The sequence below is a fragment of the Onychomys torridus genome, chromosome 4 (assembly GCF_903995425.1).
Source record: "Onychomys torridus chromosome 4, mOncTor1.1, whole genome shotgun sequence".
In the NCBI taxonomy this organism is placed as follows: Eukaryota; Metazoa; Chordata; class Mammalia; order Rodentia; family Cricetidae; genus Onychomys; species Onychomys torridus.
Genome location: NC_050446.1, coordinates 203,371 through 218,356, shown reverse-complemented (window position 1 = coordinate 218,356; position 14,986 = coordinate 203,371). Strand labels below are relative to the sequence as shown.

Here is a 14,986-nt window from a genome sequence, read left to right as displayed (position 1 = left end):
GTGGTTGCTGTGAAGTCACAGCTGCTACCTCTTTATCAGAACTGAAAAAACAAAGGCTGCGTGGTGGTGGCACACTCTTTTAGTTCCAGCACTCAGGAGGCAGAGACAGGCGGATCTCTGTGAGTTTGAGGCCAGCCTGACCTACAGAGCGAAATCTAGGACAGGCACCAAAACTACACAGAGAAATCCCTGCCTTGGAAAAAAATAAAAAAGGAAAACAAAATCAAAACCAGCAACAAAAATAACAAAAAAAAATATTCTTTAGTCTTTTTTCTTCTCCCTTAGCATCTTCCTTGGATGACAATACCCAAGGAAAACATGAGTTGGGATAGGGTAATTTAACAAAATATATGTCCAGTCTATCGATGATATAGTAATGTCAGAGCTTTCCCATAGTTAGTCAATATAACAGTAATGAAGCTACATTGAGAATATTCTCCTAGGTTAGACTCAAGGGCTAGGTACTAGACTATACCAAAATCATCCAAGGACAATCAGCAGGATAGAAATGAGCACAAAATTATCCCCTTTTAAGAAGTATGCCCACAATGCAACAGATATATGCTTATACTTGGTAACTTTCAGTCAAACATCATATCAGTCTGATTAAGAATACTATAAAATAGAGATATGAGTTCTGATGGACACATGCAACAATATACTAAGTCATTAAAAGAGCTAAATCCTGAAAAGATTAAAGAAAGCAGGAAAAAAAATACGTACAATCCTGATGTTTTTCTAATGCAATTTCAAGCTTCTCTTTTATCTTCTGCAAGTTTCGGACCTGTTCAGCATAGTCTTGGGTGAGGAGGGTGATGCACATACCAGGAGTGGACAAACATTAGGAAAGGAAGTTAATTAAACAAACAAACAAAAAGTAAATGAATTAAAATGATGATGATTTTCTTAACCTGAAAACCAGTCCTGTTAAGGAAAGCTAGATAAAAAGCCTCCAGTAATAAGGAATGACACAGGCAAACAGAATAGTACAACTTTCCATGGTATTAACAGTGAGAACACACAAGATTTGTTTAGCCTTGATAAAGAACAACAACAATTAGGTGAGATTTGGTCACAGAAGTTCCCTGCTATGAAAAACCCGCCATAATCTTCATTACTTAGTTCTAAGTCTCAGTGTTCCTGTGGTGGTCTGAATAAGAATGTCCCCCATAGGCTCATATATTTGAATGCTTAGTTATCAGGGAGTAGCACTATTTAAGAATGATTATGAGGACTAGGGGGTGTGGCCTTGTTGGAGAAAGTGTGTGTGTGTGTGTGTGTGTGTGTGTGTGTGTGTGTGTGTGTGTGTGTGTTTATAAGAACTGTTGTGGTCACGGTGTCTCTTCACAGCAATAGAACCCTGACTAGGACAGTTCTCATTCCCTGTTGCCCTTAGCATTATGGCAGTTAAGGGTATTCACTAAAAGCTCACTTGTAGATCATACAGCTGGCAGCAGTGGTTAGGTAAACAGCAAACACCTAAGCATAGAACTGCCTTTACGGTGCAGGTGCTTAATTCTCTAGAGAAGTGTGCCTATGTCACCTCAAAGGTGAAAGAATTACCTGGGGATCCAAAGAAAATAGTATGATATAGTATAAAAGTAGAAGTAGTTCAAATCCCAACTCTGTCACTTCTTAGCTAGGGTTTAAGTAAATTACTGACCTGGAATATTAGTCTCTTCATATGTTAACTGATATTAAACACATCTCTCTTTCTCTCAGACAGAATTTCTCTGACCTGGCTGTCCTGGAACTTCCTCTGTATACCTGGCTGGCTTCAAACTCAGAGATCCACCTTCCTCTGCCTCTGAAGTGCTGGAATTAAAAGTGTGCTGCCTAATTATATGCCTAACCTAATCACATCTACTTTAAAGGAAGCATTAAAATAATTTGTATGCATTAACTGCTTGGCACACAATGATGAATAAAACATAGCTGCCATTGTTATTACTCATAGGAGGCCAGTGACAATGCCTAAGATTAAGTGGGCTGATAAATGTCAACTCTCTAAATGTCCCCTGCCATTGTTATGTCAAGCCAACTAATCTTCTTTCTGTATTGGGAAAAGCACTTACTACACTGCAAGTACTTTCCCAACATTAAGCAACAGTTATTTCACTTCTGTTACTGGTGTTGTTTATAGGGATCAAGAAAGAACAACTGACTTTACAGATAGGTGTTCAAGACAGTAACAACTGACTTAAACAGACTATTTGGAGCTTGAATCTTAGTTTGAATCCCAGCTTTACTATTTGCTACCTGTGTGCCTTACCTTGCTGACCCCATGAAGCTGATCCTGAAGACAAAACTACAGTGTGAACAATACTTTGGACTCTTGATAGCTAAACAAACCCATTTCACATACAATCTAGTGAATTTTGGTTTATTGCTTTTACCCCAACTAAATAGGTATAAGGCAAAGGATACACATAAACCATGGACCACATCACAGGATGAAGCTATCAAAGTGTGTTCTCTGTCAAAAACCAATATAAAAACTCACATTTCAGTTGGGGATTTAGCTCAGAGGTAGAGTGCTTGCCTAGCAAGCGAAAGGCCCTGGGTTCGATCCTCAGCTCCACATACAAAACAAAACAAAACAAAACAAAAAACAAACAAACAAACAAAACAAAAACAAAAGAAAACAAAAAAACCCTCACATTTCTATCATGAACTTGCATTGCTCAGGTAAAGGAGATAATGGGAGCTGTGTAAACTGTAAACTGAATAGAGATTGTGGTGGTTTCAATAAGAATGGTTCCCAGCTGGGCATGGGGGTGGGAGCTGCACACCTTTAATCCCAGCACTTGGGAGTCAGAGGCAGGTGGATCTCTGTGAGTTCAAGGCCAGCCTGGTCTACAAAGCAGTTCTAGGACTGTTATACAAAGAAATCCTGTCTTGAAAAAAACCACACACACACACACACACACACACACACACACACACACACACACACACACGATCCAAAACAAAAAGGAATGGCCCCCACAGGCTCATATATTTGAATGTTTAGTCACCAAGGAGAGGTTCTATTTGAGAGAGATTAGGAGATATGGCTTGCTGGAGAAGGTGTGACCCTGTTGAAGGAAGTATGTCACTAGGGGTGTGCTTTGAGGTTTCAAAGCCCTCACCAGGGCCATTTTCTCTTTTCTTTTGGATCAGGATGTAGCTCTCAGCTACTTCTACAGCACCATGCATGTCTGCTGCCATGCTCCCTGCCATGATGATAATGGACTAGTCTCTTGAAACTGTAAGCAGCCCCAATTAAATGTTTTCTTTTTTAGAGTTGCCTTAGTTATAGTATCTCTTCACAGCCAACAGTACAGTAACTAAGACAGAGATGTAAAGAGAATTACATCTAAATACAATTCTCCTTGTATTGAAAGCAGGTATTGAAACCAGGAAAACCACAGAAAAATGGTCCCAAGTCCTGGATCAAGACTCCCATAGGTGATGTGAGCTACACCAAGTAGCAGCCCAGCATCAACACCTGCTGATCATCCCTTATAGACAGAGTAGCCCCTATAAATTTCTACCTGAAAATAAGATATGCTAACAGTGGAACATGGCTAAATCTATTCTACACACACTTTCCTCATTTAAAAATTTAAAAAAGATTCTTCAGGGGCTAGAGAGATGGCTCAGCAGTTAAGAACACTGTCTGCTCTTCCAGAGAATCCAAGTTCAATTTCCATCACCCACATGGCATCTCACAACTGTCTGTAACTCCAGTTCAAGGGTATCTGACACCTTCACACTAATGCATGTAAAATAAATGGAAATAAATTTAAAAAATTCTTCAAGCTTATTATTATTATTATTATTATTATTATTATTATTATGTGTATACATGCATGTATGTGAAGATCAGAGGGCAACTTACAGGAGCTTGTTCTCTCTTTCCTCCATTTAGGTCCCAGGGATCAAACTCAGGTTGTCAGGCTTGGCAGAAGGTGCACTGATCCTCCGAACCCTACTCACCTAGCATCTTGCTATGCAGCCTAGGTTGGCCTTAAACTTAGAATCTTCCTATCTCCCTACGTACTGTTATTAAAGGTCTGCACCACCATACCAGCCTCTATATGAACTTTAAACACTTTTTATAGCCATGACTAGAAACCTCAGGAGCAGAAAACTTAAAAACTTTTATATTCACTATGCTAAAATAAATAAAGAATCAAGGCAACAAAGTGGGCATAGAATTTTTCTTTCTGACTAAGGAGATTAAATGCTGTGGGAAGTTACTATAGTTACCCTATAAAGCAGGCTTATATCAGGAGAGGGTCATTTGTCCTATGTCTGTTGTTTATGGCTTTTTAACACATACCAGAAAGTCTGGCCTCTAACTTCCGTATCTGTTCATTTCTTCTCAAAAGCTGGGATGAGAGATCTTCTCTGGAGCTGCTTCCATCAGAAGCCTGTTGGGACAGATAAAAGGAGATATCACATGGGTCTCCAGCCCAGTGAGCCAGCACCAGATAGAAAACCAACACCTCTTTTCTTTTATTTGATTAATTTTAATTAACTGTAATTACTAAAACCTTCTTAAAGTAACTGACTTTAGCTCCTCCACCTGGGAAGTGGAAGCAACACTGCCTTCCTCTGTGACAACAAGGTGGCAGGGCCTGTTGAACACAAGTCATATGTAAGTGTGGACTACTGGAAAAACGCATTACGGAGTAGCATGGAATAAAAGAGTTCCTTATGATCATATTACACCAAGAATATAATACAAAATAGAAATCACTTTGTCTTTTAAAGATTACACTCCTAGAATAAAAGGGGAGAAATTTTTAACAAGAACCAAAGTCTTGTACATGGCTAAGACTTTGTTCTGTATTGATAAAGCTGCAGTATTCCGATTTACAAAACAAAGTTATTAATCCAAACCTCTGAAATGCACCAGACTTCCACAGAAAACATGCATCTAATAGTTCAATATATGAACAGGCTTCCATTTTCCCAACTGTCAATTATTTTAAAACTTATGGAAAGTTGGGTGTTGTACACCTTTAATTCCAGCACTGGGAGGCAGAAGCAAGTGAATCTATATGATTTTGAGACTAGCCTGGCCACATAGGGTGTTATAGGACAGTCAGGGTTATATAGTTGAGACCCTGTCTCAAAAACAAACTTACTTACTTATGGGAAGCCAGGCAGTGACACTGGCCTTCAAACCCAGCTTAGGAAGAAGAGAAGGTGTACCTCTGTGAGTTAGAGGCCAGCCTGGGTTACACGGTGAAAAACCCTGCCCTTAAAACAACAACAACAAAACACACCCAAACCTAAACATTTATGTGTACCACTACTATTACTTTGGGTTTTTTTTGGGCGGGGGTTGTCTATTTTTAAAAAGAGTGATTTATTTTTATGTTATGTGCATAGGTGATTTGTCTCCATGTATGTCTATGTGAGGGTGTTGAATCCTCTGGAACTGGAGCTATAGATAGTTGCCATATGGGTGCTGGGAATTGAACCTATTTCTTTTCTTTTTATTATTTTTGAGCAAGGTCTCATTCTGTAGTTCAGGCTGGCCTTGAACTTGGTTATATTATTGCCTCAGCCTCCTGAATCCTGGGATTACAGGCATAAATCACCACACCTAGCTGTTATAATGACTTTTTTTCCTCTTTTTTTTTTTTTTTTTTTGCACTTTGCACTTATTTGTGTATATGTGTGTACATTTGTATGGAGGTCAGAGGACAATTTTGCAGTTGGAGTTGGTTCTTGTCTACTACATGGGTCCTGGGGATCAAACTCAGGTTGTCAGGCTTGGCAGCAAGAGTCTTTATCCACTAAGCCATCTCACCAGCTTGGATATACAGACTCTCACCTTTTTACTACTACTGCTACTACTACTACTACTACTACTACTACTACTACTACTACTACTTCTTCTTCTTCTTCTTCTTCTTCTGATGGAGAACAATGAGATGAAGGAAAGTAGGGGTGGGATGGGATCAGTAAAACAGAAGTAAGCATGTAGGAAAATGTCATAAGGAAATCTATTGGCAAGCTACTTACAAAATATTTTTTAAAAATTTGGGCTGGGAGATGATTCAGTAGATATACAGTATAAGGACTCTTAAGTTTGGATCCACAGTATCCACATAAAAGCCAGCTATGGTGATGCATTCCTGTAATCCCAGTACTGGGTTGGAGGACGAAGACAGGCAGATAACATAGCAAAATGGTGACCTCCAGGTTCAGTGGGTAAAAGTGCTTGTCAGTCAAACATGAGGACCTGAGTTGAATTTCCCAGCACTTAGATAAAAAGCCAAGCATGTCTGCAAGTACATGAACCCCAGTGTTGGGGAAGGAGGGCTGGAGACAAGTGGATTCCAAGAACTCCCTGGCTAGCCTGCATAGCCCAAAGGGACTTCTTACTGAGCGAGAGACCCATTCTGCAAGAAGTCAAAGAGCAAGAGGAAGGTACACCCCAAAAAGTAGGGATCAATAGAGGTAGATTTTCAAAGTTGTTCTCTGGCCTACACATATGCCTACACAAGTGAGTGTACCTGCATATATGTGCATGCACATGCATACGCCACACACATGTGGAGGGGAATAAAAATTTAAAATACTAAAAGAAACTACTTAAGGTATTCAGCCTGCATGTATCCCTGCAGGCCAGAAGAGGGCACCGGACCTCATTACAGATGGTTGTGAGCCACCATGTGGTTGCTGGGAATTGAACTCAGGACCTCTGGGAGAGCAGTCCATGCTCTTAACCTCTGAGCCATCTCTCCACCTCCCCTCCCCTTTTTTGTGTAGCCCAGTCTGGCCTTGAATGGGACACTCTTCTTCCAAATGCTAGGATTACAGGTGTGTGTTACCCTGTCTTTGCTTTTATTATAAAAGTTTTCAAAAACAGCAGAGGGATGAGTCGCCTAGTAGTCATTTCCCATTTTTCAATCAAGTGCAAGGTTGTTTTTTCACATTTGCTTCTTTAATTCTTATTAAATGTGCATGCCGAGGTTCAAATGATAGACATCAGGACCTTTCATTCTGAACTCTGACACACATTTCTAAAGAATGGTATTTTTCCACTTAGAATTCTGTTACCACACCAAACAAAATTTAAAACAATACTAACACCCAGTCTTTCATACTGTTTCCTCATTTTATCCCCAAGATGATTTTAGAGGTGGTTGAACAACTCACAAACCATTTTAAACATTAATTACCTGTTCAGCTACTTGCCATTCAATATTTACTGGGAGTCAGTTTCTTTTTTCCTCTGGTACTGAATAAACCTAGAAACCTAGGGCTTTAAAAAAACAACAACAACTCTGCACTAGGGATTAAATCTAGGGCCCCACTTATGCTAGGAAAGTGCTTTGCCAGTGAACCTTAACCCAAGTTTCAGTATCAAGGACAGTTAAATCTGTGGAGTCACAGCACCTGGATTCAACCCGTTTTACCACTTAGCTGCAAGAACCTGAGCTAATTACTCAAATGCCCTGTACACTGTCTTCCTCTTGGGCAAACTGTGACAGTATCACTGACCTCACAGAGCTGGAGGAGGGTATGTATCTAAGGCTGCAGAAGAGAAGCTGCCACAGACCTGCTTCTATTACCTACCATCTTCTACTAGCCGTTTTCTGTTTAGGCTGCTGAAACTGATACCATGAATGGGTAGCTTGTAGATGGCAGAAATGGACTTCTCAGTTCTAAAGCCTGAGAAGTCTAAGATCAAGGCCCAGGAAGAGTTTAGTGTTTGGTAAGGACTCACTTTTTGGTTCATGGATAGGCATCTTTTAGCCATACCCTGAATAGTAGAGAAGGAAAGGCATTGTCTGGAGCTTTTATAAGGGCACTAATACTAAATATTCAGGGCTCCTGACTTAATCCTCTTTCAAAGGTCCTACCTCCTAATGCCAAACAATGGCAAACTGTAGGAGATATAAACAGAACAAATTGTTTTGATTATTACTGTGAAATATCCTAGCCTTTAGCACTGTGTTAATGTTAGAAAAAGTGGTAAAACAGGCTTTCCTAAACAGCAGCAGCAACAACAGGAGCTGATTATGAAATGCTTACTAAGAACTGGTTACTACAGTATTTCTTTTTTCATGGGATTGAGGATGGAACCCAGGCTTTGTGCTTGCGCTAGAACACTGAGTACTCCTGGCATGTCATCAAGCCTGGAAATGACTTGGGAAATCCCTGACACATACTTTAATAAAGATAGATACCATTTCTATTCCTGTTTCACAGATGTGGGAACTAAACAAAGAAGAGTGAAGGAAGCTGTCCAATGTCATAGAATAACAATACAACAAGAATTCAAATTCAGCTTGGTGTGGTGTCACATGCCTTTAATCCTAGCCCTCAGGAAGCAGAGGCAAGGAGATCTCCATGAGACTTAAGGCCAACCTGGCCTACATAGTGAGTTCCAGGCCACCCATGGATACATAGTGAGATAATGTCTCAAGAGAAGAAAAAGAAAAGTAATAAAACCCAGGTCTTTGTCCTGTAACTGACCCCTGTGAGTTATTAAGTGCTTCACTTTATTGCCTTTCATGGAACCCTAGTTCAGTGGAGGTCATCAACTGAGGCAGCACTAGTAACCCCGAGAACAGAGGCTACTAAGAAGGCAAGAGGGGGTAAGCAGCAAACTCAGGAGGAGGGAAGGGTCAGGGTTCAAGGGGCTCTCTAGAACTAGAGATATGTGAGGAGTCTCTGAAAGAAGTCCAAGAATCTCTCAGAGGAACACAGGTACAAAAGGGAGACATTAGACATTCTAGACAGAGTAAATAGCACAGGCAAACATTTGTAGGCAGGAAACAGTGAAGTCTATTTCAGGATGTTAAAAAATTAAGTATGGATCTAGCATAGGGTGTAAGAGAGTTGAGTGAGATGAAGTTGAGTATGTAAGCTGTGATGAAACCATCAGTTTATTCACCACAATAATGAGGTCCTGAGGCCGGGTGGTGGTGGCGCACGCCTGTAATCCCAGCACTCGGGAGGCAGAGGCAGGTGGATCTCTGTGAGTTCGAGGCCAGCCTGGTCTACAGAGTGAGATCCAGGACAGGCTCCAAAGCTACACAGAGAAACCCTGTCTCGGAAAAAAAAAAAGAGTTCCTGAAAAAGAGGAGAAAGCTATAGAATTTTAAGCATTGAGAGACACAAACAGATTTACTTTTAAGAAGATCATCTTGGGAGAAAGCTACTGGAAGCAGGGCATCCAGACTGGAGACTTTTTAATTGAGGAAAAAAGGTCAGCCTGGGATAAGAGGGAAACACTAGTAAAAGCACTAGCTGATGGAGTAAAGAGGTAAGGTGCAGAGACATTTGGCAAATAGAACCCAAAGTACCTGTTGACTGATAAGGCACTAAGAAGTCAAAGGAGGCAGGGATCTAAAAAGCCTTTATGGCTTCTGTTCAAGGATTTGAGAGGATGTGATGCACATTTAGAGCTGGAGTTAAGGAATTCAATTTGTTCATTTTGAATCTGAGATGTCATAGGGAAGATGTTTATTTAGAGAAATATACTCAGTTGGATATAAGGGTTCAGAGATTGCGAATAAGAGTCAGACTATGTAATTCCTTAAATTCAAATAGGTTACTGGAAAAGTCTAAAAGCCAGAGTCCCTAAACTCGAATCCATCTCTATGAAACACACTCGAGATATGAGATTTCACTTATCAACATAAAGGGAAAGCAGGTCATTCTGCTGCAAAACTCAGTGTTAAAACTAAATTATTTAGCTAGTTGATCAAACATTCACTCCTAGTTCCTGTTAATTACAGATGCCAATGATAATCTTGATTTTGTAACTTTATTGCTCCACTCCAATAACCTAATAGCTTCTGGCATGTGACCTGGATATGACCTGTATTCAGGTAGAGGAAGAAAAGAGAAGGAAGACTCAGCTGACCATGGAAATATTCAAGTGTCAATCGCTAAAGAATAAAGATAAAACACAGCCTTTTCAAATGTTGATAGTTTAGCAATGGTAATAATAAATGAGCCATAGCTTTGGGAACACAGATACATTTTGGGAAAATGTTAAGTTAAAAAAAAAAAAAAAAAAAGGTAAGCCTAAGAAGACTATGGCATGCCATTTTCATACAGTTCAAAAATAAAGTTTTGGGGGCGCTCACCAACCTAAGACAGAATGCCTGTATGGCCTGGACAGGTGTTTCCATGACGTCCCATGCAACCTAAGTCAGAAGCTCATTTTTTAGTGAAAGGGGGAACATGTAGATCCCTGATTCCGTTTGGGTAACTGTTGCCTTGCTTGCCGACCTTGACCTTGATATCCTCCCTATGCTAATTCCCTGCTAGATTCCACCCTCCTGAATGCTTAAGGGAAGCTCCTTATCTGTGTATCCAGCATATTGGGTGTTAACAGCTTTGATGCAAGATTCTAAAACATCAGGAGTGGGGGTGGGGATTTAGCTCAATGGTAGAGTGCTTGCCTAGCAAGCGCAAAGCCCGGGTTCGATGCTAGGCTCCAAAAGAAAGAAAAAAAAAAAAAAAAAAAGTGAACTTCTGCCCTCCGGGGTTCTCCCATTGTGCTGTAAGCCTGTATTTAAGACTTCCTCCCTCCTTCAATAAACAGCATTTGGCATTCAAAAAAGAAGAAGAAGAAGAGGGGATCAAGATCATGATGGGGAAACCCAGAGACAGCTGACCGACCAGTGCCAGTTGGAACTCACTGACTCTGGACTGACAGCTCGGGAACCTGCATGGGACTGAACTAGGCTCGCTGAATGTGGGTGACAGTTGTGTGACTTGATCTGTTTGTGGGGTCCCTGGCAGCAGGACCAGGACTTATCTCAGGTGCATGAACTGGCTTTTTGGAGCCCATTCCATGTGGTGGGATACCTTGCTCAGCCTTAATGCAACGAGGAGGGGCTAGGCTCTCCTTCAACTTGGTATGCCAGACTTTGTTGACTACCATGGGAGGCCTTACCCACTCTGAGGAGTGGATGGGGGCAGAGTGGGAGGGAGGTGAGGAGGCGGGAGAAGGGAAGGGAGGGGGAACTGGGGTTGGTATGTAAAATGAAAAAAATTTTAATAAATATATTTAAATTAAAAAAATAAAGTTTTAAGTAATACATTATTTATGAGCTCAAACTGTTAAGATATTTTAAACAGCAAGTGACTGATAAACATAAAAATTTAAGCTGGCGCCTATCTGTAAGGGTATAGGGAATTTGGAAGTTGCATGTAAGTGGCTTTAACAGTATTAAAAACATTCTTTTTAGATGGGCACTAGATTTACTTCATGACTTACACTTTACATATACCTTGTTCTTTACATGCTTTCTTTCCTTGTAGAGCTGGAGATGAAGCCTGCTTTATATACATTCATATATAAGAATATCTATCAAGCACTATAAGCCCTTAAAGAGCCATTTAACTTAGTTTAATCCTTAAGCATGACCCTTTTCTGATAAAGCAGTATATTTATTGTGAAATCTTACCAAACACACACACACACACACACACACACACACACACACACACACACACACAAAACGTTGAATACTGAATCCATTAGAAATAATTTTCCATCAACCTTCCCAATAAAACTGCATTCTGTCTGACTTAAGTCCATAATTCACAGACCCTGCTAACCAACAATGACTTAAAGTGTATGTGCCTGAAGAGGAAACAAGATGTACATTTTATTATTTATTTATTTGGTTTTTCGAGACAGGGTTTCTCTGTGTGTTCCTGGCTGTTCTGGAACTATCTCTGGAGATGACACTGGACTCAAATTCACAGAGCTCTGCTTGCCTCTGGAGTGCTGGTGTTAAAGGCATTCACCACCACACCCAGCAAGGCATGCATTTTAACAGACTAAAACATAAAAAAAATGCATAGGTCATATAACTAGAAAAACAGAAAAAAGGTAATGAACAAAATACACAAGGGAAAAACAGACAAATAACAAAAACCAAATGCTACTAAGAATGAAATATAAAGCTGGGCAATGGTAGTACAGGGCTTTAGTCCCAGCACTTGGGAGGCAGAGGCAGGTGGATCTCTGGGAGTTTGAAGCCAGCCTGGTCTATGGGGCAAGTTCCTAGACAACCAAGGCTACAAAGAGAAACCCTGTCCTAAAAAACCAAAGGGGGGAAAAGAGAGAGAGAGAAAGAGAGAGAGGGAGGGAGGGAGAGAGGGAGAGAGAGAGAGAAAGAGAGAGAGAGAGAGAGAAAGATATGCAGTTTTTTTTACATCTATAAACTAGAAAAAGCATAAAATAATCATGCAATCTAAAAGCTTCCAATGGAAAGATTTCTTGCAATAGTATTTAAAAAGTATATACAGACTGTACCAAATATTCAAAGCAGGAGAAGATACTTACAAAGTCATCTCCCGAGTCAGCTCCCATAGAGGCCACAGACTCCTTGCTCACAGACCTTGGGATCCTAGTCGAGCCTGCTGGCCTCTGAGCAACAGCAGTCTCTTCTGCAATTTTCTTCTTTAGTTTTGCGAACATTTTTTCTGTGTGGCTATCTTGCAGGGGTAACTAACCATTGAACTTCTCAGTGAATGAAATAAAAGACACAAGTACCTACAAAGGTTCAGGTCTCCAGTTTAGCTGCATCTCACTTAAATGCTGGCCAAAGAATTTTGACAACACAGTATCTATAAATCAGATGAAAGAGATAGCTTCAAGTTAAACACTAGAAAGATTTCACATCTCAGTTGTCATGTTAAGCTTCAGGTTTCAAAAGTAGTCTCATAAGTACACACACACACACACACACACACACACACACACACACACCACAGAGAAAACACAATTATTAAACACTTAAAAAGCACTCAGGGGCCGGGTGGTGGTTGTGCACGCCTGTAATCCCAGTACTTGGGAGGCAGAGGCAGGTGGATCTCTGTGAGTTCGAGGCCAGCCTGGTCTATAGAGCTAGTCCATGACAGGCTCCAAAACTACAGAGAAACCCTGTTTCGAAAAACAAAAAACAAACAACAACAACAAAAGCACTCAGGTACTTCATTTGCATATGGTCAGAAAGAGGCAGAATAACCTGCCAAGGACTATGTGGCTAAATTAGAGGGCTAGTATCTGAACACAGAGCTCTCTGACTCAGAAATCTCAACTTTTTGTTTTAGTACACTACATTAGCAATGGTGTATGGCATGCAGTAATATTTCCCAGGTCAATACCATGTAATCATTACTTAATGCTTTTGAATCTTCTAATAATATGTTTACTAAGGATTTAGTGCTCTCTGTAAGTCAAAGACACAAAAGTAAAAAGATATAAAATATGCAACTCAATCCCTGGTTTTCAATTAGGTGCTTCTTCCCAGAGGGGGAAAAGAATCACAACCTAGAAAAAAACCCCAAGAAACTCAGACTAAATATAGCCATCAGATACTCTTTAACTTTTCACATTTGTGTGGAAATGTGTGATTTTCTTTGTGCTTCAAAATATTACTTCAAGCTACAATTTCTTTTCTTCCCATATGATATTTACCATGAGATTAAATAATTATTTCCTCTCAATCGTATATAAAACATTACTGGGCCAAGTGTGGTGGTGCAGGCCTTTAATCCCAGCAAAGGCCAAATATCTCGGTGAGTTCAATGCTGGCCCGGAACTTGTCTACACAGCAAGTTCCAGGCCAGCCAGGGCTGCACAGTGTGATCTTGTTTAAAAAACAAAACAAAACAAACTCCTACCATTCTGTTTCAACCTTAATTTTTCATGTCTTGTGAAGGATACACTGCTCTAAGATGACAAATAATTCCTTACCACTTCAGATTATCCATTAAGTCTATAAAATCCTTCAAAAATTTTACCCCCAATATCTGTAAACCATTGTACTCACCTGTCTTATCTACTATATTTAAAACAGTCTGGAGGTCAAAGTCACCGCCCTGTGTGAAAACAAAGATAAAACGGGTTGGATATTTCAAGTGCAAGACCAAAACGTTCATCGAAGGCGGTATGAAAGGAGGGCAGGGATGAGTTAAATGGACAAAACATCTTGTCACCATAGTACAGCTGTTAAGAGGATGCACCGCAGTCCCTGTGAACAATCTGAGTTTCACTTACAAAAGCAGAAAGAATTTCTCACAGCGTTAGGTGCCTACATTCATTTCTTCCTAGGAGTACTGAATTAGTTGAAGGTTTCCAAGGGACAGTGTTTCTTAGCTGATCCTCACACACATAGTGTTTACCTGGTCAGACCTGAGAGTCTGCTTTCTGTGTCTTGACTAGCACTAAGTCTTTGGAGCAAAGTTCATACAGATGCTTAAGGTCCAGAGATGCCATCCACCGCAATTCGGATCCCACTCCCTCTGGCTCGCTCTGGAGCCGCGTCCTCGATAGTGCTGTCAACCAAGGGAGGGACCCAACCTCTGCTTGACAGCAGGAAGACTGCGTCCCAGAAAGAAGTGGTGACTTGGCTAAGGTGGCAGGACGGCTTGACCCCCAGGTCAAGGGGCCGCTTCCGCCCCCATCCGAGTCCCTTGAGTACTCCAACAACGCCCCCACCCCTGGGTCGAGGTCCGGTGTGTCCCCGCCTGGCAGCGGACCGCCCTAGACTACTGGAGGAGGCCTACTTGCGTCCTGCGGCTTCGGCAGCGAACTTGCTGCTTTTGGGGCAGCCAACACGGCCCCGCCTCCGCGGACTCTCGGGGGCGCGAGGAGCGTCACCAGCCCCCCACCTCCAGCGGGCTAGCCGAGCACCAACCCGGAACCGCACGTTTGCCGCGCGCCGGAAGTGGTTGCGCGTCGGTGTGTTCTATGCTCGCGCATGCGCTCACAAGCAACTCATCGGCCCGCCAGCGGGTTGTTTGGGCCATTGGGCTAGAAAGGCAACTGGGAGCGGGTACTTATATCTTGGCTGCCCGGCCACTGCCACATCAGCATGTGCAGGACCGCTGATACCAACCAGGCTGCACTCGACCGCCGAGAACTTCGCTTCTGAAGTGGGAGGAGCCCCGTGGCTGACGCGGTCCTGGGGCAGGCGGTACCTGAGGGCTGGTCCTTTGG

The 14,986-nt window shown here is 41.5% G+C and overlaps 1 protein-coding gene across 4 annotated transcripts in view; it reads right to left on the bottom strand.

Annotated features, from left to right (window-relative positions):
• Positions 1–14,692, bottom strand: part of Golga1 (golgin A1) — a 50,138-nt gene extending 35,446 nt beyond the window's left edge. For 2 of the 4 annotated variants that reach the window (XM_036183075.1, XM_036183078.1), the window contains exons 1-5: positions 14,170–14,692; positions 13,818–13,866; positions 12,326–12,609; positions 4,328–4,418; positions 724–798 (exon numbers count right to left, since the gene is read on the bottom strand). In XM_036183075.1, coding sequence (XP_036038968.1) covers positions 724–798; positions 4,328–4,418; positions 12,326–12,460 — 301 coding nt within the window. In that variant the 5' untranslated portion in view covers positions 12,461–12,609; positions 13,818–13,866; positions 14,170–14,692. The other 2 variants (XM_036183076.1, XM_036183077.1) reach the window with 2 other exon arrangements.
• Between the last annotated feature and the right edge of the window lie 294 nt (positions 14,693–14,986).